Genomic DNA, 25,063 nt, shown 5'->3' with positions numbered 1-25,063 from the left:
ACATATCCATTTGTAAAAGATTATGGTCCGCCATCTTGATTTCTCCCGGAGTGAGCCGGCGGAGTGATATGTGATGCGGTTGTGGGCGCGTCCTGGGCCCAGGACCGTGGATTGTTCCCAATAAATACGTGTAAATGGACTGTTTCAGCCAATCAGAATCGAGAAATTTGCATGCCGTTGTATAAAGGACGCTAAGCTAATAACGTTAAATCGAATGGCGTTTCGGCTATACACAAGCTACAGCTAAAACTCAAAATGCATATTATCGGTATCATGGTCCACCATGAATGCATGAAGGGGGGGGGGGGGCGGGGGACGTCGTTTCTGATTATTGATTACCAATAACGGCATTAGCCTCATTAGCCTCATACGCTGGTCGGCTATCAAAGCAAGGCCCGATCGGGCTGAAATTTACGTGAAAAAGCTCTTACCGTGGGCCGGTTGGATCCCAAACAGGATTTCCCAGTTATCGATCGCCATTTGGTAGATCAATATGTCCATTGGCTGATGCTATATTCCTTTACTGCATACTGAATTCAGCATCCCAAAAAGTATTCTAGGCTACATGCTAAAGGCATAGCTTCAGGCTAACAAAAAAGTCCACCCATGATGAAAAAAAAAAACACCGGTCTGTAACATGGAACACTGCATTATCGAGACAGCGCCCCCACGAGGATCTGGCCGGTAATGCACTTTTCCGAATCCCAAGAGTAGGGTAAATCTGCAGTGCCACTCGGTGACATTGAGTAGGATATTACAATGGAATAAAAGCCAAAACAACCTTACCACGTATATATACGTGGTTGGCCCTCAAGTGTTGGATCCGAAACACGTATATATACGTGGTTGGCCACGAATGTGTTAAAGGAAGGAAAATGACACTAAGAAAATAACTTGTTGTGATTGTTGTACAGTATCTTTTTATTATTATTACTATTCTATTGTTTTTATTGCACAATCGAAGCGGGCATGGCCAACCTCATTTCACTGTATGCCCTCGTATATGTGATGAATACAACTCTTGAATCTTGAATCAAAGTTAATATTTCTGGCTCTTGAAAACAACATAAACTTTGTCTTACTAGCATTAACACATTCAGTGTCACACCCCTTTGACCATTATATGGGCTAGAGTGCCAATAAGGAAGTCAACTGGAGGTCGGGGAAATTTGCGAAGGCTTAAACTATATCTTAAATTATGGCTATGGGTCTAAAAGACCCCTCGCGTAGCAATGACTTGCAGTCAACATGTACGAAACGGATTGTTTTTTCATTGGTACATTTCCATTTTATACCGTTTTGAATACGAGTATAGTTTTGGAGAGTTCTAGTAATTCCAGAGAAATTCCGCGATAATAACTCTTTAGTGGAATACACAAAACACGTTGTCATTTTTCGGCTGATATATTATTTATTTCAAATAAACGCTAGATTATCGATAGTATGTGTGTACTTATGCACGCTAGAGAAGCGGGCTGAAAAATCTATTATCCATGACCTGGTCGCGTGAATATTAAAGGCAACCAACTTGTGTTCGGCTTTTCTCTGATTGGCCGCGCCCCCCCGCCCCCACGCGCAGGCAAGCGCAGCCGTCCCACGTCCCAAATGAAATCCAAAGAGCAAGCGCGGCAGCGCGGGCAACCAACTTGTGTAGTGTTGGGCTGCTGTTCCAACGCACTTGTGTTGGGCTGCGGTAGCAGTGGAGCGCTGCTGACTGATTATTATGTTTCGCGTTTTTATACAGTTATGAAATAATAAACACTGTTAGGACTCGCAATAATAAACACTGTTACGACTGTCTGACTCTTAATAATAAACACTGTTAGGACTATCTGACTCTTACTAATAAACACTGTGTTAGGACTATAAACACTGTTAGGACTATCTGACTCTTAATAATAAACACTGTTACAGTGTTAGGACTATCTCGAGTCACACGTCACTACTGTAACTAGAAACTTTGGGTGTCACTGTACATCAGTAACGTTATTTCGCATTTTTAACGTCAGCGGGGCGATGCGGTGGTTTGTCCCCGGCTAACGTGCACCGCCGCCGGCTCTACTCGGTCCAGCTCCAGCAGCAGCGGCCGTTCCTCCGTTGTAGAACGAAGCCCTTCAATGACCGCGCTCTCATATTTTGCGAATGCATAAACTATATCTTAAATTATGGCTATGTGTCTAATATGGCTGTCGCTTATCAATGACTTCGCGACAGCTATATTAGACACATAGCCATAATTTAAGATATAGTTTATGCATTCGCAAATATGAGAGCTCTGTCATTGAAGTGGGTGGTGGCAGTGTAACAGCGTTCACCCTGATGTAAAGTAGCGATTTTTATTGTTTTGTCATGACAACCCAATTACATAATCCAACATATGTGTAAAGAAACAACATATTCCAGTTAACGGTATATTTTTTAATGATTCATTACGGTATAAATTAGGTTAACTGGAGCTGTGGAGGCTTCTTGCTGAAGAGCCAGCGGGGCGACGCGGTTGTTTTTTCCCCGGCTTGTGCGCCGCCCGCGGCTTGACTCGGTTCAGCGTTCACCCTGATGTAAAGTAGCGATTTTTATTGTTTTGTCATGAAAACCCAATTACATAATCCAACATATGTGTAAAGAAACAACATATTCCAGTTAACGGTATATTTTTTAATGATTCATTACGGTATAAATTAGGTTAACTGGAGCTGTGGAGGCTCCTTGCTGAAGAGCCAGCGGGGCGACGCGGTTGTTTTTTCCCCGGCTTGCGTGTGCCGCCCGCGGCTTGACTCGGTTCAGCTCCAGCAGCAGCAGCGGCCGTTCCTCCGTTGTAGGAAGCCCTTCAATGACAAGCGCTCTCATATTTTGCGAATGCATAAACTATATCTTAAATTATGGCTATGTGTCTAATATGGCTGTCGCTTATCAATGACTTCGCGACAGCCATATTAGACACATAGCCATAATTTAAGATATAGTTTATGCATTCGCAAATATGAGAGCTCTGTCATTGAAGTGGGTGGTGGCAGCTTACTAACAGTAGCGATTTTTATTGTTTTGTCATGACCAAACATAATCCCAACATAGATAGGAGGTGTACTACTGTATGTCAAATGTCGGTCATGTGGTGGAAGAGTTTAGCACAGTCGCACAACAGAACACCAGTGTTTCTAGTAGATATGTTTATACATATATATATACATACATATATGCGCATGCGCAGCCACTCTGCCGCGACTGCCGCGTCTCTCTTGTCTCTCTTGTCTCTCTTGCCGCAAGGCCGCGTGCTAGTGGATTGATTGATTGGCCGTGTGGCCAATCAGAGAAACGCTGAACGAAAAGCTGAACACAAGTTGGTTGCCTTTTAATATTCACGCGACCTGGTCAGCGCTAACGTCATACACAAACACACACAGACACGCTGCGATGGCTGAGAAAGAAAACATCTGATTAACCCAATACTGGTAAAATAGAGTCCTTACCTCACATCAGATGTTCTGCAAAAAGATGAATCCAATTCCTGATCGCCATTCCAAATATTGATCGCGTTTATTGATCCAACGTTATAGTCCAAACACATAATCGAAAGCTGCTCCCAGCCTCCCCAGTGAATGTGGTAACAGATACTGCTTGCCAGAGAAGGGAAAACCCTGGACTGGACTTTTTTTCTGATGCACATGCCCACCCAATCCAATCCAATGATGTGCAATACCATCCGGGAGACGATAGGTGGCGGTATTTGCCCTTTTCGAGCTCAGACCCATTCCCAATGATAACGTCAGGCTGGATGGATGAAAAATGAATGGATATTGCTAATAAAAGCAAAAACAAGAAAAAAACAAGAACTCGTCATTGGCACTCAACGCATGGCGAGTTAACACGACTAATCTCGTCGTTGGCACTCAATGTGTTAAGAACCAATTTAAGACTAGCAAGGGCATCCTTACAATTTGCAATTTTGCTATTTCTCAATGGCCAACTGTACAGAGTCAGCTATACAGTACACAATTGTGTCATCAGCATACAAATGGGCATGACATCCATACAAAGAAGAAACAATATCATTAATATAAATTGTAAAAAGGACATGACCCAAAACTGAACCTTGTGGCACACCTTTAGTCATGGCCAATAATTCAGATTGGCCTTGACCTAACTTCACACACTGCCACCTAGAAGATAGATAATCCTGAAACCAGACACAGGAGGCGATACCCGCTTCGATTGTGCTAAAAATACAAATAATAGAATAAAAGAATAAAATAGAATAGAAATACAATCAAATACACATGATAAAAATAAAGATAAAATACAAAAGGCAAGGAGTCCTATGTACACTTTTTTATTTTTATTTTTCCCCCCTCCTTTTTCCTCCGATTTTCTCCCATCCCAATGTTAGTCGTTATGCCAATTCCCAATCCCCTTCCTGGTCGCTGCGCACTTACCCCCCCACAGTCGGTCTGGGAGAGTGGAGGCTATCACGTGCTTCCTCCGACACACGTCTAGCCAATCAACCGCTTCTTTTCACCTGGCAGCGCGGACTCTCACTGAGAGGGTGTAACGTGTGGAAGGATCACACAGTGTGATTCACACTACCCCCCTTAGATCCTATCCGCGCTGAGCAGACTGTAGGAGTCGCTGTTTACAACGACCCGGACCCACCCCTCCAGCTTTCCCACCCTCTAATACTGCCAATTGTATTAGTGTGAACGGCCAGCCAAGCTGGTGACAACGCCGGGAGCTGGATTCGAACAGGCGAATCCAGCGTCTCCGGTGTTGGTGACAAACGCAATCTCCGCTACGCCACCTGACCGCCCTCCTATGTACACTTTCTATACAATATACAGTGCTGCCCTATGTCACTATGCTATCCTAACTATACTATACAAAAACATCCAGTTATGTTTTGTTTTTTTCCTTTAAAGTGACCTCTTCTCATGTGATTAAAGTGACCTGTGGTGTGTTTGTGTGTGAGAGAGTGCAGATGTGTGGTGTGTGTGTTCATGTGTGCTTGAGTGTGTAGAGTTCAGTGTTCAATGTTCTGATGGCCTGGGGGGAAGTCTCTCTGTTCTTGCTGCGTGTATGCGGAGGCGCTTGCCTGACCGCAGCAGCTTGAACAGGCTATTGTTGGGGTGGTGAGGGTCCTTCATTATTCTGCACTCTGCAGGCTCTGTATTTGCACCTCCTATTGTATAAGTCCTGCAGGGGTGGTAGTGCAATACCCGTAGTACGCTCTGCTGAGCGCACCACTCTCTGTAGGGCCTTCCTGTCCTGGGCCGTGCTGTTTCCAAACCAGGCAGTGATGTTCCCAGTCAGGATGCTCTCCACAGCCCCGGAGTAGAAGGAGTGGAGTATCTTTCCCCGATACTCTGTACTTCCTTAACTGTCTCAGGTGGTAGAGGCGCTGCTTTGCCTTTTTCACCACAGTGTCTATTAGGGGTGTAAAAGTACACGTATCCGTACCGAACCGAACCGTTTCAGTGTGTACCGTACCGCACCGAACGGCTGTGTAGTGTACCGAACGAATACAACGGTATGTTAAGTTAACCACTAACGACCGCCCACCGGGGGCTGTTTTTTTCACAATCTAATATAATTATTATTATTTAAAAAAAAAATTACAAGTTGATTATTAATTTCAATATAGAATATTTGTTGACAGCCCTACAAGTACAATTAGTTACTGCACACTACATCACCCCTGAGTGGAACATGGAAAGCCAAACTTTCCCCCACTGTACCGAAAACCCGTACCGAACCTTGACTTCAAAACCGAGGTGCGTACCGTACCGTGGTTTTTGTGTACCGTTACACCCCTAGTGTCTATGTGTGTTGTCCATGTCAGGTCCTCTGTGATGTGGACTCCCAGGTACTTAAAAGTTTTAAAACTGCTCACCCTGTCCACGGCAGCCCCATTTATCCACAGTGGCGTGTGTGTCCCCTGCTGTATTCTCCTAAAATCCACGATCAGCTCCTTGGTCTTACCAATGTTCAGGAGTAGGCTGTTATCCCGGCACCAGCGTGCCAGGACATCAACCTCCTCCCGGTAGGCCTTCTCGTCGTTGTCAGAGATCAGACCCACCACTACGTGTCGTCCGCAAACTTCACTAGGGAGTTGGAGCTGAACCTGGCCAATGGAAGAACTACACACTGTAGGTTTTGCACATTCCATTGAATAACAATACATTCTTAATTACACTACAGCAATAACCGTTCCAGAGGAAGTAGTTGCAGGCGGTAGGGTTACACACACACACACACATACGCGCGCGCGCGCGCGAGCGCACACACACACACACACACACACACACACACACACACACACACACACACACACACACACACACACACAGACACAGACACATCTGGGAGCTGTCCGATACGACCACAATGTTTTACTGTTGACCACTCAGCAGCTCCACTACATCATTAACTTATTGCCACAAGAGTGGAAACATCACTTAAAAACATGGGCTTTATAGGCAATCATGTACAGATGGAGCCAAATAAAAAGCACAGCAAAATTGTGGCACAGATTCAGCATGTAAGAGTTATTAGTGAATATTATAAGTGAATATACACATATAAGAGTTATTGGTGAATATACACATATACAGATCAGCATGTTACTGGACTGTTAATATGCTGTTCATTGAAGCAGGTTGATATGCTGTAGAGATGCAAACATACTTTGAGATAAAATACAAGGAAATGCAATGCCGGCTAGAACTGTTCCTCGTGATTTTATTTCGTAGCCTCTGTGAGCGAATACGCTCTTTGATTGCAGCGAAGAAGAAAAATACGCTCTCCGATTGGCTAACCCTAACCCTAACTCTAAGCATAACCACATCGAAAGAGGGCCTAAGCATAACCACTTTGAAGCAGAGAATATATGTACAAGGCGGAAGAGACCCTTCGGAGTTAAACCAGTCAGAGAGGGTATTTTCTTCTTCGCTGTACGCGGCCTAGCCAATCAGAGAGCATCTTCGCAAACAGAGGCTACGGAAAAAAATCACGCAACTGTTCTGGGTCACTGGAAGAACGTTCCCCTTTTTTTAACCCTTTCACTGCCACACTACCAAAACGGTTAACCCTTTCACTGTGACAATTCACAGAAGGTTAACCCTTTCACTGCCACCACACACCAGCCGGTTAACCCTTTCACTGCCACACGACAGAAGGTTAACCCTTTACTATCACACAGCCGACAGCGGTGAAAGGGTTCATTCAAAATAAAACACATGGGAACATCACCAACGCTGGAGGTGTGTGTAGTGTGTACAGTACAGTACTCGCACACACACAGCGGCATCGCATTTCTCAGTGGCTGTGTGCCGGCGGCAACTGGACTGGTGGGAGGGTGGAGCCGTGCGACTGGACTGGACTCACTCTGCAGCAGGGAGGGTGGAGCCGTGAGACTGGACTGGACTCACTCTGCAGCAGGGAGGGTGGAGCCGTGCGACTGGACTGGACTCACTCTGCAGCAGGGAGGGTGGAGCCGTGCGACTGGACTGGACTCACTCTGCAGCAGCAGGGAGGGTGGAGCCGTGAGACTGGACTGGACTCACTCTGCAGCAGGGAGGGTGGAGCCGTGAGACTGGACTGGACTCACTCTGCAGCAGCAGGGAGAAGCGAGGCTGACGACAGCTAATTGATTTAAGACTCTGCACTCATTCGTGCTCTCTCTCTCTCTCTCTCTCTCTCTCTCTCTCTCTCTCTCTCTCTCTCTCTCTCTCTCTCTCTCAGGTGGCCTGTCTCACTCATATAGCAGCCAATTACCTGAACGCGGGGAAGGAGGCTCGCCGCTGGGGGACGGCCCACGAGAGCATCGTGCCCTATCAGGTGACCTCTCTCTCTCTCTCTCTCTCTCTCTCTCTCTCTCTCTCTCTCTCTCTCTCTCTCTCTCTCTCTCTCTCTCTCTCTCTCTCTCTCTCTCTCTCTCTCTCTCTCTCTCAAATCAAATCAAATCAAATTTATTTATAGGGCCCGACAACACACGTTAATGTCCCCATGGGCCGTACAGGTCTTCTTTAAACAAGTCAAGAAGACAACATAACAATAAGTCAAGAACAGAACAAGAACACCATAGGGTCCAAACATTTTTTAGATGAATGCAAATAAATGAAAGAATGCAAGCACTCCCAGACATACCCCACGCGAAGGTAAGGAAAAACTCACTAAAACCTAACAATAGGGAAAAAAGCTCCACAGGCAATGTGGAGGAGAGAAACCTTAGAAGGGCCGTTCAAGGGGGATCTCCCTTCTTAGATGTCGGTGATAGTAGTGTTGCAGACGGACAGTTGGTAAGCATGCACTCATGTGTGTAGTGAAACACAGATGAGTGCATGCAATAGCAACTGTACATTTTGAAAAATTAAAGATAGAGTTGATAGCGGATCTATTTGAAGCACAGGGGCGGCGCAAGAGGGTCACGTCCTCCCCGTCTTAGTCACGGGACATTCAGCACTCCGGTCGTTGCTCAGGGACAGCCGGAGACAGGGGGAAGGGGGGGTGGCACAGAGAGGGTCGCGAACTCCCCGACATCATCGCGGGACAACCGGCACTCCGGTCACCACTACGAAACCTCCGAAGACAGGGGGGCACGCAGAGGGGGTCGCAATCTCCCGGCCTTCGTCACGGGACGTCCAACACTCCGGTCAACACTCCAGGACAGCAAGTCATAGGAAGACAGGGAGACGGGACAGGCGTTAGACAGCTCATGAGATTGTAGTAGGCGGACATAGCAATAGATACAAGTGGTAGGCATATATGTGAATGGAGTAGATATATGAAGTAAGCGTATTATGTGAATAGAATAGAAGTACTTAACCCAGCAATGAAACCGCGTTGACTGTTAATCTGTTAACAGTCTGTTAATCAGTTGACAGGACCACGGACAGACGGCGGTGAATAACTGATCCAATGCCTCGGAGGTGCATGTAGAGCAGTCACTACAAGCTTGGCCAAGACCCCGAGGCATCCATCACCTTGGTCAGCGCCAGGAGACGGGTACTCAGAGAGAAGGGGAGGGAGAGGGGGGGGGGGGGGGGGGAGGGGGGGGGGGGGGGAAGAGTTAGAGAGTTCCCATATTTGTGGTGCTGCAAAGGAGCAGACATGTAGTACCCTGTAGTGCCATGTAGTACCCCGTAGTGCCATGTAGTACCCTATAGTACCCCATAGTGCCATGTAGTACCCCGTAGTATCCTGTAGTACCCTGTAGTGCCATGTAGTACCCTGTGGTGCCATGTAGTACCCTGTAGTGCCATGTAGAGCTGTGTAAGCCATGTAGTACCCTGTAATGCCATGCAGTACCAAGTAGTACTCTGTGGTACCATGTAGTACCCTGTACCCTAACTAAACTACCCTATAGTAAACTACCCAGTGGTACCATGTAGTACCCTGTACCATAACTAAACTACACAGATTAATCTAAAGGTCAGTCCCCGACCAGGTGAGATCAAGGTAGGTTGAAGGAGAGAGAGAAAAGATGAGTCTTAAGCAGGGATTTAAAAGCTTCGACAGAGCAGGCGCCCCTGATGACGGCAGGTAATTTGTTCCACAGGTAGGGAGCGCGGTAGACAAAGGCTCTGTGGCCGGCGGATTTCTTTTTAACCCTAGGGGTCGATAGAAGCCCCGCATTTTGTGAGCGCAGAGCACGAGCGGGCGAGTATCGGGAGATGAGATCAGATAGATAGAGCGGTGCAAGCCCATTTAAAATTTTGTAGGTGAGGAGTAGCACTTTAAAGTCAGAGCGGGCTTGGATAGGAAGCCAATGTAGGGCGGACAAAACTGGTGTGATGTGATCAAATTTTCTAAGTTCTAGTTAGTATCCGTGCAGCCGCATTTTGCACGAGTTGAAGATTTTTGATGCTTGAATTAGGTAAGCCTGAAAAAAGTGCATTACAGTAGTCCAGACGTGATGAGACAAAAGCATGAATCAGGGTTTCAGCATCAGCCAGAGTTAAAATGGGGCGTATTTTTGCGATATTACGAAGATGGAAGAATGCAATTTTGGTGACGTTTTTTATATGTGCATTAAATGAGAGGGAGGAATCAAAAATGACTCCGAGGTTTTTTATGGTGGAGCTCTGGGATACATGACAGGTATCAAAGTTGAGGGAGATGTCCTGAAACAGGCCTCTGTGGTTTGGGGGGCCAACAATTAACATCTCAGTTTTATCTGCATTAAGGAGTAGAAAGTTTTGCGACATCCATTTTTTGACGGCAAGCAAGCAGGCCTCTCTCTCTCTCTCTCTCTCCTCCTTCTGTTACTTTGTCTTCTGAAAGGAAAGAGGTGAAGAATGGAGGTACCAGATCCAGAAGGAGAGGGCCTTGCTGCCTTAACCTCTCTTATTTGGCCTCATAATGGTTTCTGAGAACTGCTTTTCCTTAAAACCATTAAGGGGTTGAGATAGTGGGGCGACACTTAAAGGGATAGTCATTCTAAAGTGTTACCAGATAGTGTTTCACTATGAACTCACTATGACCTAGTGTTGAAGGCTTTTAGTTGAAGGGTTTAGTGCTATATTTAGACGCAGAGCACCTTTACGACTACCTCACTCTCACTCATCGTTGGGGGGTGACAGTGGCTCAGGAGGTAGATCGGTCGTCTGGTAATCGCAAAGGTTCCCGGTTCAATTCTGCTCCTCTCTCTGCAGCGTGTCAAAGTGTCCTTGAGCAAGACACTTAATACCTGACTGGTCCCAATGAGCAGGTTGGCACCTTGCGTGGTTACCTCTGCCGTCGGTGTGTGAATGTGTGAGTGAATGGGTGAATGCGAGGCGTAAGTTGTAAAGCGCTTTGGATAAAAGCGCTTGACTAATTCATGCATTATTCATTCATTCAGTCATTCACTCACACTTAGCCACTCTGCCCCCTGGTGCAGCGCATCGGCTTCACATCATGACGACACCAGTCACACTTCCATGTGCAACACTGGCAGACCTAGACCTCAGAGCTAACCATCTCACGACCATAGTGTGAAAGCTCCTGGTATCACTGTTGGTCATGTAGCCTCAAGCAGTGGTGTAGTCTACATCAGTGGTTCCCAAAGTCGGGGTCGCGACCCAAAGGTGGGCCGCGAGCAGCCACAGGAGGGCCGCGAGATGATTTAAAAAAAAAAATAAAAAATTTATTTTTTTTTTTTCTTTTTCAGGCCACTGAACTTCAGGCCAGGACAGTGTTTCTAGTTGTATTCTAAAATTCTATTCTATTGTATTCTAAAATGTGACTATATGGTTTTATATTAACTTAATAAATAAACAAAAACGAAAAATCTACTTATTTCAACGAACATTTCAAACTAAATAACAGATTATGCACATAAAACGCTGAAAACAACCGAAGCAACAATAGTATTTTAATGAGGCTATTATTATTATCATTATTATTTTGCAACAAGTTAGCCCTCTCATAAATAGCACATATAAATGAATAACTAACTTGAACTAACTTAATAGGATTGAAGTGATATTTGGCTTAAAAAATCGGTCGCCTGGCAATTTTTTTTTAAAGAAAAGCCTGACGATGTGCATTGGGCCGCGGCTCTCTGACGCCTTATTTTCTGGGTCCCGGCCTGAACAGTTTGGGAACCCCTGGTCTACATGATATGCAGGTATACACCATATGCCCACTAGAGCCCACTAGAATTTTCCGTATGCCCACTACAAAATGTGCTATGATATTGCCACTACTCAACTCTTTATAGTAATCGGAACATCTTGTCCAGCACATTGCATTACTTGTTGGTCTAATGTGAATGCAGCAAGTAGCTGACATGAACCTCTGAAGCAAAAACTAAATTCAAGAATGTCCTGAAGCGATTCAGTGAAGCCAAGAGGAGGATCCACTATGTTAACAGAATATAACTCAGTGAAGAGGAGGATCCACTATGTTAACAGAATATAACTCAGTGAAGAGGAGGATCCACTATGTTAACAGAACATAACTCAGTGAATATAACAGGATGACCCACTATGTTAACAGAACATAACTCAGTGAATATAACAGGATGACCCACTATGTTAACAGAACATAACTCAGTGAATATAACAGGATGACCCACTATGTTAACAGAACATAACTCAGTGAATATAACAGGATGACCCACTATGTTAACAGAACATAACGTAAGGTTATGTATATAACCAAGTTCTATGAATACTGGTGACGCTCAGCGTCAGTCTGCACTAACCTCACTTCGTGCCTAGCACTGAATAAAAAACTCCACAATGTACCTTTACATACCGACATCCGTCTGGCCACACCCCTATCCGCTTACCTTCATAAGCAGGAGTGTGGTCACCTACTCGCCTCCTTCCCAAACGTTCACCACAAGGCGAGATCAAGGGCCGGAGTGGCGTCCTGGTGCTGAGCGCACCATAACTCACAGAACTTGGTTATATACATAACCTTACGTTCTGTTTCGTTAAGGCTTCACTCAGCACCAGTTGCACAACAGGGGCTGAGCGGGAGCCATAGCCCGACAAATACACCCCGCTGAGGCCCCCCACAACCATCAGACCGGGGAGGACCGAGCCCCCCCGACCCTCCCTAATGGAGGGTACCCCCCCTATTGGAGGCTTACGGGAGGGAGTCGGATCCGACCAGGCGAAGAGGAACTCAAGCAACTCAACGCACAGGGTGAGCAGACCGTGGCTTGACCCCACGACTACACACACGCACAACCCGCATGCCACCAGGGAACGAACGGAAGGAACAACCTCGTTACTGCCCCCAAAATCACGGGGTCAAGAGCAACCCCAACCCCGTGGCAAGGCCGTAGCAGCGGAGCGCGAAGGAAGACCCAGTCCCACTGAAGGGACTGGATCCCCTGGAAAAAGGGGGCCTGGAGAGGTCAATGACGCCAGGCATCAAGACCCCACCAGGTGGTCACTTAGTGACACCGCCCCCCACATCGCCATCGTATTCGGATAGGGCCCCTCCAAGAGTGGGCCCTTTCCCCCCAATAGCACACCGCCTGGCACACTGACCCTGCAGAACAGGCAGTCAGCATGGCCGTAAGCACTCAAAAGGTTAACCAACGGAAGCAGGCAACGCACCGGGGAAACCAGGCAGCAGGCTGTAACCTGAGCCTGGAGCACTGCGGACGAGACAGGCGCCAAAGGAGTCAGCTGAAAACAGCCCCCCCGGCGGAAGGGGCGTATGCTGGCGTTGTTGATCACCATGACAAAGCCTCCATTAAAAAAAAACCACCCAGAGGGGTCGAGGCAGAGAAGGCTGACATGATTGGCAGACGTCATGAACGTGCAGGGGCACACTCAACCGGGTAACCCGGGAGTTGACTCTGCTCCAACACACCAGGAAATCAACCACCCTCGTGGGACAGACGGTGGTTGTTCCTATAACCCCTCAAGAAAAAAGGGTTATCCCAGGCCTACGGTATCAACAAAACTTTACTTCGGACTGGGCCCGGCGGCATCGGAAGCACAGGGTTACCAGAGGAGGTCCAAGACCACCCCAACAGCCCCCTCTTCGCCACGCGTGAGAGAGGAGCGAAAAGAATGGAGAACCAGCCCTAAGCACACCGCACTTGGTATTCCCAGGCGGTCTCCCAACCAAGTACTAACCAGGACCGAACCTGCTTAGCTACCGAGATCGGACGAGATCGGGCGTGTACAGGTTGGTATGGCCGTAAGCCATTACGATAGTGCAGAGTACAACATGTACCCAACAAAGGGTCTCCATAACGCCTAACCCTGTGACACCCGGATCGACCCGGCATTTTTCTCCCCGAAAAAAGCACAAGTCCCTCAGGGTACCAGAACAGCAGATCTGCATCCCCGGCTGACAACGGGTTAACTGACCAGGACCAGCGCGACCAGACCAGTCCCGTGTCCTAACCACGCCGACATGCCCACTCCAGAAGAGGGGGTAGGTATGCGTGTCGATCTAAAACATGAAAAGAGGGAGCCACCCAGACGGTCCCCATTTGGACCGTGCTCAGTGGCCCACCCCAAGGGCGTGAGACCCCTCTACCTATGTTCTGATCTATTCCGTTAACATCCCCCAGATATGAACGAGAATTCATCGAGACAACCTAGTAAACTGGCGCTCAGAAGAGACAAAACTCCATCTCAGTTGCCCTATAAAACCGCTGTTTTAATAAGCAACCAAGGCGCACTTAGCCCCTGCGTGATTCTTTAACAGAAACACACCGAGCCAGCACTATGTATGCGTCGAGACCCAAACACATCAATGGATAGTCTAGCAAGACACCAAACATTGTTCCTCCAAGTCGCCTGGGAGAACGACACGGAGCCGTCGTGCTTCATGTACCTTCCTCTTTTTATCCAAAAAAGAAAGAAACACAGACTGACATGAATCCCACGTGACGCAGCTGAGGGTAAAAATCGTTTACATTTTTACATCCCACCACCCTCGCCATAGGGAGGAGACGGAAATCCCCAGAGAGACTTCCCACGCAAGCTGTATAGATTGAAAAGAATATATTGCAACATTGAGCTATGTATAATTTGGGTTAGGGCTCTCCGAGGAGGAGGCACTGAACCAATACACACTCAATAATCGAATTGAATCGAATACACACACAATAGAGCAGAACTCCTTTTTGAAGTTCTACTCACCTTGACAATCTGAGGAGGAGGCTCTGAACTCTGAGGAGGCTCCCTCACAGGGAAGGAGAGTCCGAACTCACAGAAGGCCCGAAGAGGAGCTTCGTGAGGAGGAGCTCTGACAACTCCCTGAAACAGATCCATAACATGGACCTGAACAACTCACGGAAGTCTTACCAACAGAGACGCGCACAGTGACGTACTCTATGGCGGGGGAATTTCTGCGGTGCACACGCCCAATCTTCCAGGGCGTGGGACCAGGAAACTCACCCCCCCCCCCCCCCCCCCCCCCCCACCTTACCCTGTAACATGCCGAACAGCAACGTGACAGGAACCTTGAAGGACACAAGGTTTTAACCCCTGACCAATCAGAAAAGGGGAGGGAAGGATTACCAGTTCACCCCTTTACGACCCCACACCCATGATACGATGTAATGACAAAAAAGAGCATGACACAGTCATAGTCAGCTACATGAAGTGTCTAACAGCTTCACATAGCTCATGTGCTAACCTGCTATCTGATTTTTACTAAGGAAAAAACACAGAATAGAGAGGGCCCCCTTTAAGAGCCCCGGTACCAGACTTACACATGTGCTTCTGTGGCCAAACCTAACCCAGTTGTAGATCACAAGACACACACAACCCTTTATCACAACAAAAAATGGCAAAAGTACACTCTCTACAGAGGAACGCCGTTTTTCATAACGAGAGAATACAGAATCCTCGATTATGTATTGGCCACAGGCCTTGCTAAGCACACACGATAAGTGACCAAACAATCTTTTCTTTAGGAAAATATAGTTTCTCAAGCGGTTAGCACAACCCCAGCAATTAACCTGAGGGTTACATCGTATCCCCACAAACACAGTGACACAATATATTGTAAACAACATGTCTGAGAGGAGGGTGGGGAAGCCCCAGGGAACCGGGGGGATCACCCCTCCTTCCTTACCCTTGATACGACCAAGTTGAACAGGTAACCCTGTTAATATGTGAACACACTGTTCATTGTCATTACAGGCTGAGAAAAGAATTCATTCCTTAATCACATGTCACTAAGCATAGCTTTATAGGTTAAATAACCCCCTTAGTTGTGAGTTCACGTTTACATGAACACACATGTTCTCATCACAACTAACCAGATCATTTTTACACATGTAAAACAACAACCCGATTTCTATGGAGAGAGAAGCTATACCAGTGACAAGACAATTCACACACAACACGCGTCGTATCCTCAATGTATTGCAGCAACACACGTTTTGGAAAACATCGTTATTACAAAACATCTAGAAGGGAAGGAAAGAAGAAGTGTTTAAGGTCCGGTCGGGACCTTCCTACCCTGAACGCAGGCCAAGCGAACTGCAATCTGGCTAACGGGGCACCGAAGTTGAACACAGCATCCCTGTGTTGACGACGAGGGTAACGTCGTTGCGCCACCCAGCCGCTACGTTTCTCCATGTTTGACGCAGTCCTCGCTGGCAGGGCTCCGGTGTAGGTTCGACTAACATCCTCTGTCAAAGATGACGTCGTAGTCAGAGTGTTTAAGGCATGTTATAGTCATAAAAAACGTTCAACAGTGTAGCATCAAGCTAACAGCCGATCGACTGATAGCAACAAGCTAACGTTTACTAGCCTGGTAAACACAGCGAGCTAACGCCGCAGCTAACAGCTGGCTAACACAGTAGGCCACAACTAGCACGCAAGCTAAGCAGCTATCACCTGAACTGTACACACATAACAAGCCACACTTCAGACAGGCCGCTGTCCAAGTCCCTCCCCTAAGAGGGAAAAGAAAAAGAATGTCAGAACACAGTTGTCAACTGTGATCCAGACATACAGCGGGGCCAGCACAGTTCCCATTTCGGGCTGCAGCCGACTTTGAGCATGGAACTCCCGATAAAGAAGATCCTATGCCCACATTTCCTCGTTAGGGTATACTTTCATTTGTATATGAAAGATGGGGCCTGCACGGGACAGAGAAGCATCCGCTCGAGAATCCTGGGATCACCAGGTCCTGGTCGGGGCCCACTAGATTGACCATCATGGGCGTCAGACCAAGATCCTCCGACCGCCGTTTAAGCCGAGCAGAGGACCCCAGCCTGAAGTCGCCGTTTTCGTAAATTGTCAGCTAACCCCCACAGCATCAACAACAACCAGAGCTCGCAAGCAAAACAGTACATACCCAACCTGGAAACAACCGCTTCTCACAACAGTCGGTGCTTCCCACAGTCCAGCTGTATGGCCGGAGGGCAACCCCATCCAGCCGCAGCAAGGAGGACTGTAGCTGGGGAGCATGTCAGCGGCGTGAGCTCCTAATACGAAAAAGCCGTTGAAGGTCGGAATGACCATCATCTTCCAGACACTCCAGTAACGAAGACAATATCGCCGTATTTTCTCGAAAATAGTGAGAGAGAAAATAAAGATATGATGTCAACGTATCTTCCCGTTCTTTTGTTTTCCAACTTTCTTCTACTAACAACCTCGTCAAGTGGGGATCTACCGAAGGCACTTCCTTGTGGTGAAAGTGAAGAAGGAGACGAGTAGGTGACCACACACCTGCTTATGAAGGTAAGCGGATGGGGGTGTGCTCAGACGAATATTGGGATGTAAAGGTACTTGGTGGAATTTTTTATTCAGTGCTCGTGCACGAAGTGAGGTACAGTGCAACTGGTGCTGAGCGAAGCCTTAACGAAACAGAACAGGATGACCCACTATGTTAACAGAACATAACTCAGTGAAGACAAGAGGAGGATCCACTATGTTAACAGAACATAACTCAGTGAAGACAAGAGGAGGATCCACTATGTTAACAGAACATAATGCAGTGAAGAGGAGGATCCACTATGTTAACAGAACATAACTCAGTGAAGAGGAGGATCCACTATGTTAACAGATCATAACTCAGTGAAGACAAGAGGAGGATCCACTATGTTAACAGAACATAACTCAGTGAAGACAAGAGGAGGATCCACTATGTTAACAGAACATAACTCTGTGAAGACAAGAGGAGGATCCACTATGTTAACAGAACATAACTCAGTGAAGACAAGAGGAGGATCCACTATGTTAACAGAACATAACTCAGTGAAGACAAGAGGAGGATCCACTATGTTAACAGAACATAACTCAGTGAAGACAAGAGGAGGATCCACTATGTTAACAGAACATAACTCAGTGAAGACAAGAGGAGGATCCACTATGTTAACAGAACATAACTCAGTGAAGACAAGAGGAGGATCCACTATGTTAACAGAACATAACTCAGTGAAGAGGAGGATCCACTATGTTAACAGAACATAACTCAGTGAAGACAAGAGGAGGATCCACTATGTTAACAGAACATAACTCAGTGAAGACAAGAGGAGGATCCACTATGTTAACAGAACATAACTCAGTGAAGACAAGAGGAAGATCCACTATGTTAACAGAACATAACTCTGTGAAGACAAGAGGAGGATCCACTATGTTAACAGAACATAACTCAGTGAAGACAAGAGGAGGATCCACTATGTTAACAGAACATAACTCAGTGAAGACAAGAGGAGGATCCACTATGTTAACAGAACATAACTCAGTGAAGACAAGAGGAGGATCCACTATGTTAACAGAACATAACTCAGTGACGAGGAGGATCCACTATGTTAACAGAACATAACTCAGTGAAGACACGAGGAGGATCCACTATGTTAACAGAACATAACTCAGTGAAGACAAGAGGAGGAGACAAGAGGAGGATCCACTATGTTAACAGAACATAACTCAGTGAAGACAAGAGGAGGATCCACTATGTTAACAGAACAGAACTCAGTGAAGAGGAGGATCCACTATGTTAACAGAACATAACTCAGTGAAGACAAGAGGAGGATCCACTATGTTTTTCAGACTGTGCCCTCGTAATCTGTCTACTCCACATTAAATGCGAGTTGGAGTGCTGGGTAAACAATCACTGAAGTCAATGAACAATACATCATCAAAATCTGATCTATAAGATAATGTTGACCGATTTATTGTCAATGTTGTATAAAGTCACAGCATGCACACTAAGTTCAGACTAGACTACACCACTGGCCTTTGCAAGGACTGGATGTACTGTACAGTCTTGCGCAAACATGTAGTCTGTCTAAAGAGTGTTAATATCTGAGAGGCAATGTTTGCAACAATGCTGCTGACCAGGTAGGATGTGATACATCTTGCTATTCAGCCAAATGTGCTCTGGCATGTTGCGCATGTATAGTTATTCTGCAATTATTATTATTTTGGAGCGATTATTCCTTTTCCAAGATAAGAGCTAGCAAAGCAGATTGGTATGTGGAGAGGCAATTTATTCCTGGATTTGCATAAGCCCTTCATATCATGACACATCCTGCCCTCGATATTCTACTTGCAACAATGACTGTACTTGAGGCTACGACTGACCATGCATATTTAATACAAAATCGTTATTGATTTGGGGACAATGAGATGTCTGGCAAGCAAGCCAGCCTTTTTGTCAAACATACCGTCAGATCATATTCACTGTTTGTTACCCATGTGAGAAGCGGTGTGTTCCTGGGGTGAGGTTGTTGAGTTTCTCTTTGTTTTTAATGACCTGCGGGGAGGGAGGGAGGGAGAGAGAGAGAGCAGGGAGGTGAGAAGCGGTGTGTTCCTGGGGAGAGGTTGTTGAGTTTCTCTTAGTTTTTAATGACCTGCGGGGAGAGAGCGAGAGACAGAGGGAGAGAGAGAGAGAGAAGGAGAGAAGAAACATGGGATGGATTGGATGGCAGGGGAGAGATAAACAGATGGAGGAGAAAGAGGTGCTGAGCTGAAGAGGGCAGTAAAGTTATCAAAGAGGAAGTGTTTACTCCTGAACCCAGCAGGACACAGAGTGTGAGCATATGGTTTCTGCATCTATATGGTTGTACGTGTGTGTACTGTACGTTTTTCCTTGTCCCCTGGCTCATTCCCCTCTTGATTCAAACACGCTGCTGTAGCATAGCCTCTGTTAAACAATGTTGCAGCCTCTGGCTCTAGATTTACATTTGGTCATTTAGCTGACACTTTTATCCAAAGCGACTTACAAGTTCTGTACGACAAGTCAGCAGGAAGGGTACAACTCTTTCAGCTGAGTAACAATGATCAAACAGTGCTGCAACCTGGGTGCTGCAGTATTGAGTGCATAGTCATGAGACATATTAGTATAGTAGGAGACGTGCATGGTAGTATTTTTATTTCAGATATTGATTGAAGAAGTGTGTTTTTAGTCGACAGCGAAGGATTGGTCGGAATTGGGCTGTCCTGACTGTGGTGGGAAGTTAATTCCACCATTGTGGAGCAAGGACAGAGAATAGGCGGCTTCTCTTTGATGACCCTCCCGGAGCTCGGATAGGAGTGGGTCTGAGGCAGCCAGAAGATGCAGAGAGGAGGGTCTTGAGGGTGTGTAGTTAGAGACCATTGACCGGAGGTAGGCGAGAGCCGTTCCCTTTGCTGCGCGATATGCCAGGTCGAGGACCTTGAAGCGGATTCGTGCGGCGATGGGGAGCCAGTGCAGGTCTCTAAGAATTGGGGTAACATGGGCTCTAGTCATTATCCATCCATTTCCAAAGCTGATGGCCGGATAGTCTTTATCCTTTTGGATCTCAGCGCTGCATTTTATATAGTTGAACATGGTATCGGAATGATGCACCTCTGAAGGTGGCTTTGCGCCACAGACAGAGCACTTTAATAGAACATTTTCAGTTGATATGAGAACACTTCCGTCATCCACAGCTCATCTTCCATGTGGTATTCCCCAATGATAAATTGTATGTCCTGTATGTAACCAGATACAACCAACTCTGGCACCTTTTAGCAAGTGTGTATTTTTGGCTACATGTACAAGCCAAACAACTTGGAAATAACAGAACATGAGGTGATGAGGACCTTTAAGAAAGTGAATATCAGGAAGGCAGCAGGACCGGACGGTATCCCCGGTCGCGTCCTAAAAGTCTGTGCCGACCAATTGGCCCCGGTATTCACTGACATATTTAACCTGTCCTTAGAACAGGCTGTCATCCCCACCTGAATAAGTCCACCATTATCCCTGTACCCAAAAAATCCACGCCCGCTTGCCTCAACGACTACCGCCCTGTAGCTCTCACCTCCATAGCCATGAAGTGCTTTGAGAAGCTAGTGAAGGGTTACATCTGTTCCTCCCTCCCCATCAACCTGGACCCCCTGCAATTTGCATATCGCCCCAACAGGTCCACGGAGGACGCCATAGCCCATGTGCTGCACACAGCAGCATCACACCTGGACAAGAGGCAGGGGAACTATGTGAGAATGCTATTCATCGACTACAGCTCAGCATTCAATACCATAGTCCCCTCCAAACTCATAGCCAAGCTCAGGGACCTGGGCTTGAACTATGACCTCTGCCAGTGGGTCTTGGACTTCCTGACGGGCAGACCCCAGGTGGTGAGAGCAGGCAACTGCACTTCCTCATCCATCACTCTCAACATAGGGACCCCCCAGGGCTGTGTTCTGAGTCCCCTCCTCTACTCGCTGTACACACACGACTGTGTGGCACATCGGAACAACAACACAATCATCAAATTTGCTGACGACACAGTGGTGGTGGGCCTAATCAAACGACGAGAGGGCCTACCTGGAAGAGGTAGAGGTTCTGGCGGGATGGTGCCAGGAGAACAGCCTCTCCCTGAACGTCAGCAAAACAAAAGAGATGATTGTGGACTTTAGGAGGTCGGGGGTCAGGGACTACAGCCCCCTCAGCATCGACGGGGCACCGGTCGAGAGAGTGAACAGTTTTAAGTACCTTGGAGTCCACATATCCGAGGACTTGACATGGACCACACACATTGACAGTGTAGTGAAGAAAGCACAACAACGCCTCTACTTCCTTAGGCGCCTAAGGAGGTTCAACGTGAGTCAGAAGACCCTTCTGGGTCTTGGGATATTTCATATGTTTTGGCTAATTTTGATTTAATTGTATAATTCCCATTTTAAAATGTTTTACCATGGTATGTTTGGTATCTTTTTTTTCAGCACAGCCTCACATATATGACCTGACAGTTAGTTTTCATATTGTATAATACTGTATATACTGTATACTGCATAATGTACAACACAAAACACAAAATCGGATTGAGAAAATGTGTTATTTTTACTATGAACCAATGCAAACATATCAAATCAAGGATATAAAACAGTGGAAATGCACCCTCAGGTAGCATATTTACATAAACAAAAGAGAACAGATCAGAATTCAATTTACAAAGCATTATTTTCTCCATACACAGGTAATAAACACAGACGGAATTTTGATTCTCAACTGGAAATGATCACCAGCATGCTTTTTTTTAAACAAAAAGTCAGTAAAGGTAATTTTTTTTTACAAAAAAAAGTTAAAAAAAAATGTTTACAGTAAAAAAGTAAAAAATAACAAAATAATTAAATTGTGGGATATTCAATATACATATATACAGTACACATATGACTAGAGTGCAGTTATATAGAGTGCAGGATGCCTGAGGCGTATCCAAAAAAAATATTGCACCTGTCAAACTGTAACGCCTTTTGACAGGTGTTACCTGTGTATACGTGGCATGGGGGTCTAGCTGCGGTCCTGGGGGTCTGCACGGCATGAACCGGAGGGGCTGAGGGGCTGGATCAGGATCACTGTCGTTCTTCCAGGGCGTCTGATCTCCTGCCTGATCTCCTGCCTGGGCTGGACGTCTTGGCCTGGCCTGGGTTGTCCTGCGTCGGACTGGAGCAGGCTGCTCATCATGTCTGCACATAAATGGCACACACATTGTACATATAAGACACTGCTCATACAACACACACACACACTGTATATACACTCAATATTCCATTCTGTATATATTGCGTACAAAGTCTGCAAACCTAGTAATAAGGGGTAGGGTTAGGGTTGGCTTGGGCACGCCCTGCCCCCCTAGATGTCCCAGGCAAATCATTGCTGTAGACAATGACATGTAAAAATACATTATTTTCAACTTTTATGAACAGAGTAATAACTAAAACAAAAGCACTAATAATAATACTAATAATAATAATAATAATAATAATAATAATAATAATAATAATAATAATAATAATAATAATAATAATAATAATAATAATAATAATTGTTGTGAAGGGCCAGATTAAACCGAATATATATATTTATTATATGTATATATTTAATTGTATTTGTATATTCTCTAATATTCCTTGATATCCCTTGTATATTCCTTGTACAATATGCATTGAATATCCATTCTAGCCTACTGAACATCCCATAATAGTCTCCATTCTACTATTGGTCGAGACCTTGGTGCCAGGCTGCCATACCCCCCAGACCCAGTTCAAACGTACCGCTCAACATGTACGAACAAGTCCTAGTTCCGCGTAGGAATCTGGCTACCGCACCACTAACGGTACTATTTGTTCATAGTGCGTATATATACTGCGCTACTAAAGTAGGACTTCCTTTTCAGTCCAGTTTCTTACCCTCCAATAGAGTGACAGACGTAAAGCCTCCCCGCGACGCCACGTGTGGGAGTAAGGCCAAGTTCGGCCTACCATCGGTATTGAGACATCGTGTATATTAATATTTGAATAGTCATATTTGGCACTATATCGTCGAGTTGGACGTAGTCTATTAAGCTAATAATAGTCTGTTAATATATAGTGCTTCGTGCGGTGAGAATACTATCGTAGTCAGTACCCCATCGTTTCGGGCAGAGAACTGGCTGCTTATCCAGGATGGTCGACCCCATGTGAGACTGCATCCGAGGAGCCCCAGAGCCGACGAGCGAGTGGACCTGTATACCGGATTATTCTACCGACGACAGCCCGCCTTCCCAGGCACGGATTATGCTTTGTGTACAGTGATTATTCCATGGATAAAGACCCCCGACACTGCCGTGTGTTGGAACCCCCCCCCCTGGAGAGGACGCAAGGTGAGGAGACGCTCTGCAAGACGAGGTCGCTTCACGTCTCTCCCCCGTGGACCGGAGAGAGCCGGCTCACAGAGAGTCCACCTGCTTTCATCTGTGGTCCAAGGATCGCTGGCGCACCGAGCTGCACAACTGTGGGTTCACCCAGGATACCCTTGGCCGGACGAGGCAGCCAGACTCTACCCCCCCCCCCCCCCCCTCCTACTCCTGTTGTCTTACAAGCGACCGGATTACCCCCCTTAGTGTATCCAGTCTTATAATCATTAAAGTATCATTGCTGTTATTCCTTAACTATTCCAGGTCGTATATTTACCGCCTGCGCCATCAGAGATTGGACATTCTCTATTGATATACCGACGAATACTCTTTGCCATAAAAGTGCATACTATTTCAATTCATAAATGTAATTAAGTGATTAAGTGCTTGCTCTACACACCATTGCTGTGTAGTAATAAACGCATACTTCGACTTCGTACATTTGTGTTGGATCCGTTTCATCTACGTGAGAGTGTTTATCATAATATATTTATGCCAAGTACTGGGTGGCCGAATATAAAGTACAAAGGTAGTGGTAGTAAGTATCATATCTAGTAATACAGTCAGGGAATTGTACCCCTCAGTTACAATAATAATAATAATAATAATAATAATAATAATAATAATAATAATAATAATAAGTCTCTCACCTGTCTTGGTTAGCCCTACTTTACATTTACATTTAGTCATTTAGCTGACGCTTTTATCCAAAGCGACTTACAAGTTCTGTACGACAAGCCATCAGGAAGGGCACAACTCTATCAGCTGAGTAACAATGTTCATCAAAGTGTTGAGTGCTACAGTGTAGGTTAGTTTATTAGGACAAGTGCATGACAGTACGGTTAGTTAGGGTTAGATTTTTTTTTTTTTTTTTTTTTTAATTCAGATAATGGTTGAAGAAGTGCGTCTTTAGTCGACGGCGAAAGATTGGACGTGATTCGGCTGTCCTAACTGGGGTGGGTAGTTCATTCCACCATTGTGGGGCAAGGACTGAGAATAGGCGACTTCTCTTTGATGACCCTCCCGGAGCTTGGATAGGAGTAGGTCTGAGGCGGCCAGAAGATGCAGAGCGTAGGGGTCTTGAGGGTGTGTAGTTAGACACCATTGACCGGAGGTAGGCGGGAGCGGTTCCCTTTGCCGCACGGTATGCTAGGTCGAGGGCCTTGAAGCGGATTCGTGCAGCAATGGGGAACCAGTGCAGGTCCCTAAGAAGTGGGGTGACATGGGCCGACTTCGGTAGGTTTGAGATCAGGCGGGCCGCTGCGTTCTGAATGAGTTGAAGAGGCTTAGTGGCAGTGGCCGGGAGGCCAGCGAGCAGTGCATTGCAGTAGTCGAGGCGGGAGATGACTGTTGATTGGACGAGGAGTTGGGTGGCTTCTTTTGTCAGGAAGGGGCGGATCCTTCTGACGTTGCTCAGGAGGAATCGGCAGGTTCTGGTCGTCGCTGCGATGTGAGCAGAGAAGTTCAACTGGTCGTCGAGGACAACACCAAGGTTCTTGGCGGTCGGGG

General features: G+C 46.3%; 2 protein-coding genes across 2 annotated transcripts in view; one reads left to right on the top strand and one right to left on the bottom strand.

The window, feature by feature from the left end:
- adarb2 (adenosine deaminase RNA specific B2 (inactive)) overlaps positions 1 to 25,063 on the bottom strand; it is a gene marked incomplete at its 5' end in the record, with an annotated part of 512,623 nt that overhangs the window by 345,318 nt on the left and 142,242 nt on the right. The window lies entirely within an intron of this gene.
- sugct (succinyl-CoA:glutarate-CoA transferase) overlaps positions 1 to 25,063 on the top strand; it is a gene marked incomplete at its 3' end in the record, with an annotated part of 157,242 nt that overhangs the window by 39,826 nt on the left and 92,353 nt on the right. Inside the window, exon 8 of the mRNA XM_084326304.1 lies at positions 7,732 to 7,827. Within this exon, the coding sequence (XP_084182430.1) occupies positions 7,732 to 7,827 (96 nt within the window). The remainder of the gene's footprint in view (positions 1 to 7,731; positions 7,828 to 25,063) is intronic.

This window comes from Notolepis coatsorum (genome assembly GCF_963971535.1).
Source record: "Notolepis coatsorum genome assembly, chromosome: 12".
NCBI lineage: Eukaryota > Metazoa > Chordata > Actinopteri > Aulopiformes > Paralepididae > Notolepis > Notolepis coatsorum.
The sequence above is the reverse complement of the archived record's forward strand: the minus strand, read 5'-3'. Positions and strand labels throughout refer to the sequence as shown.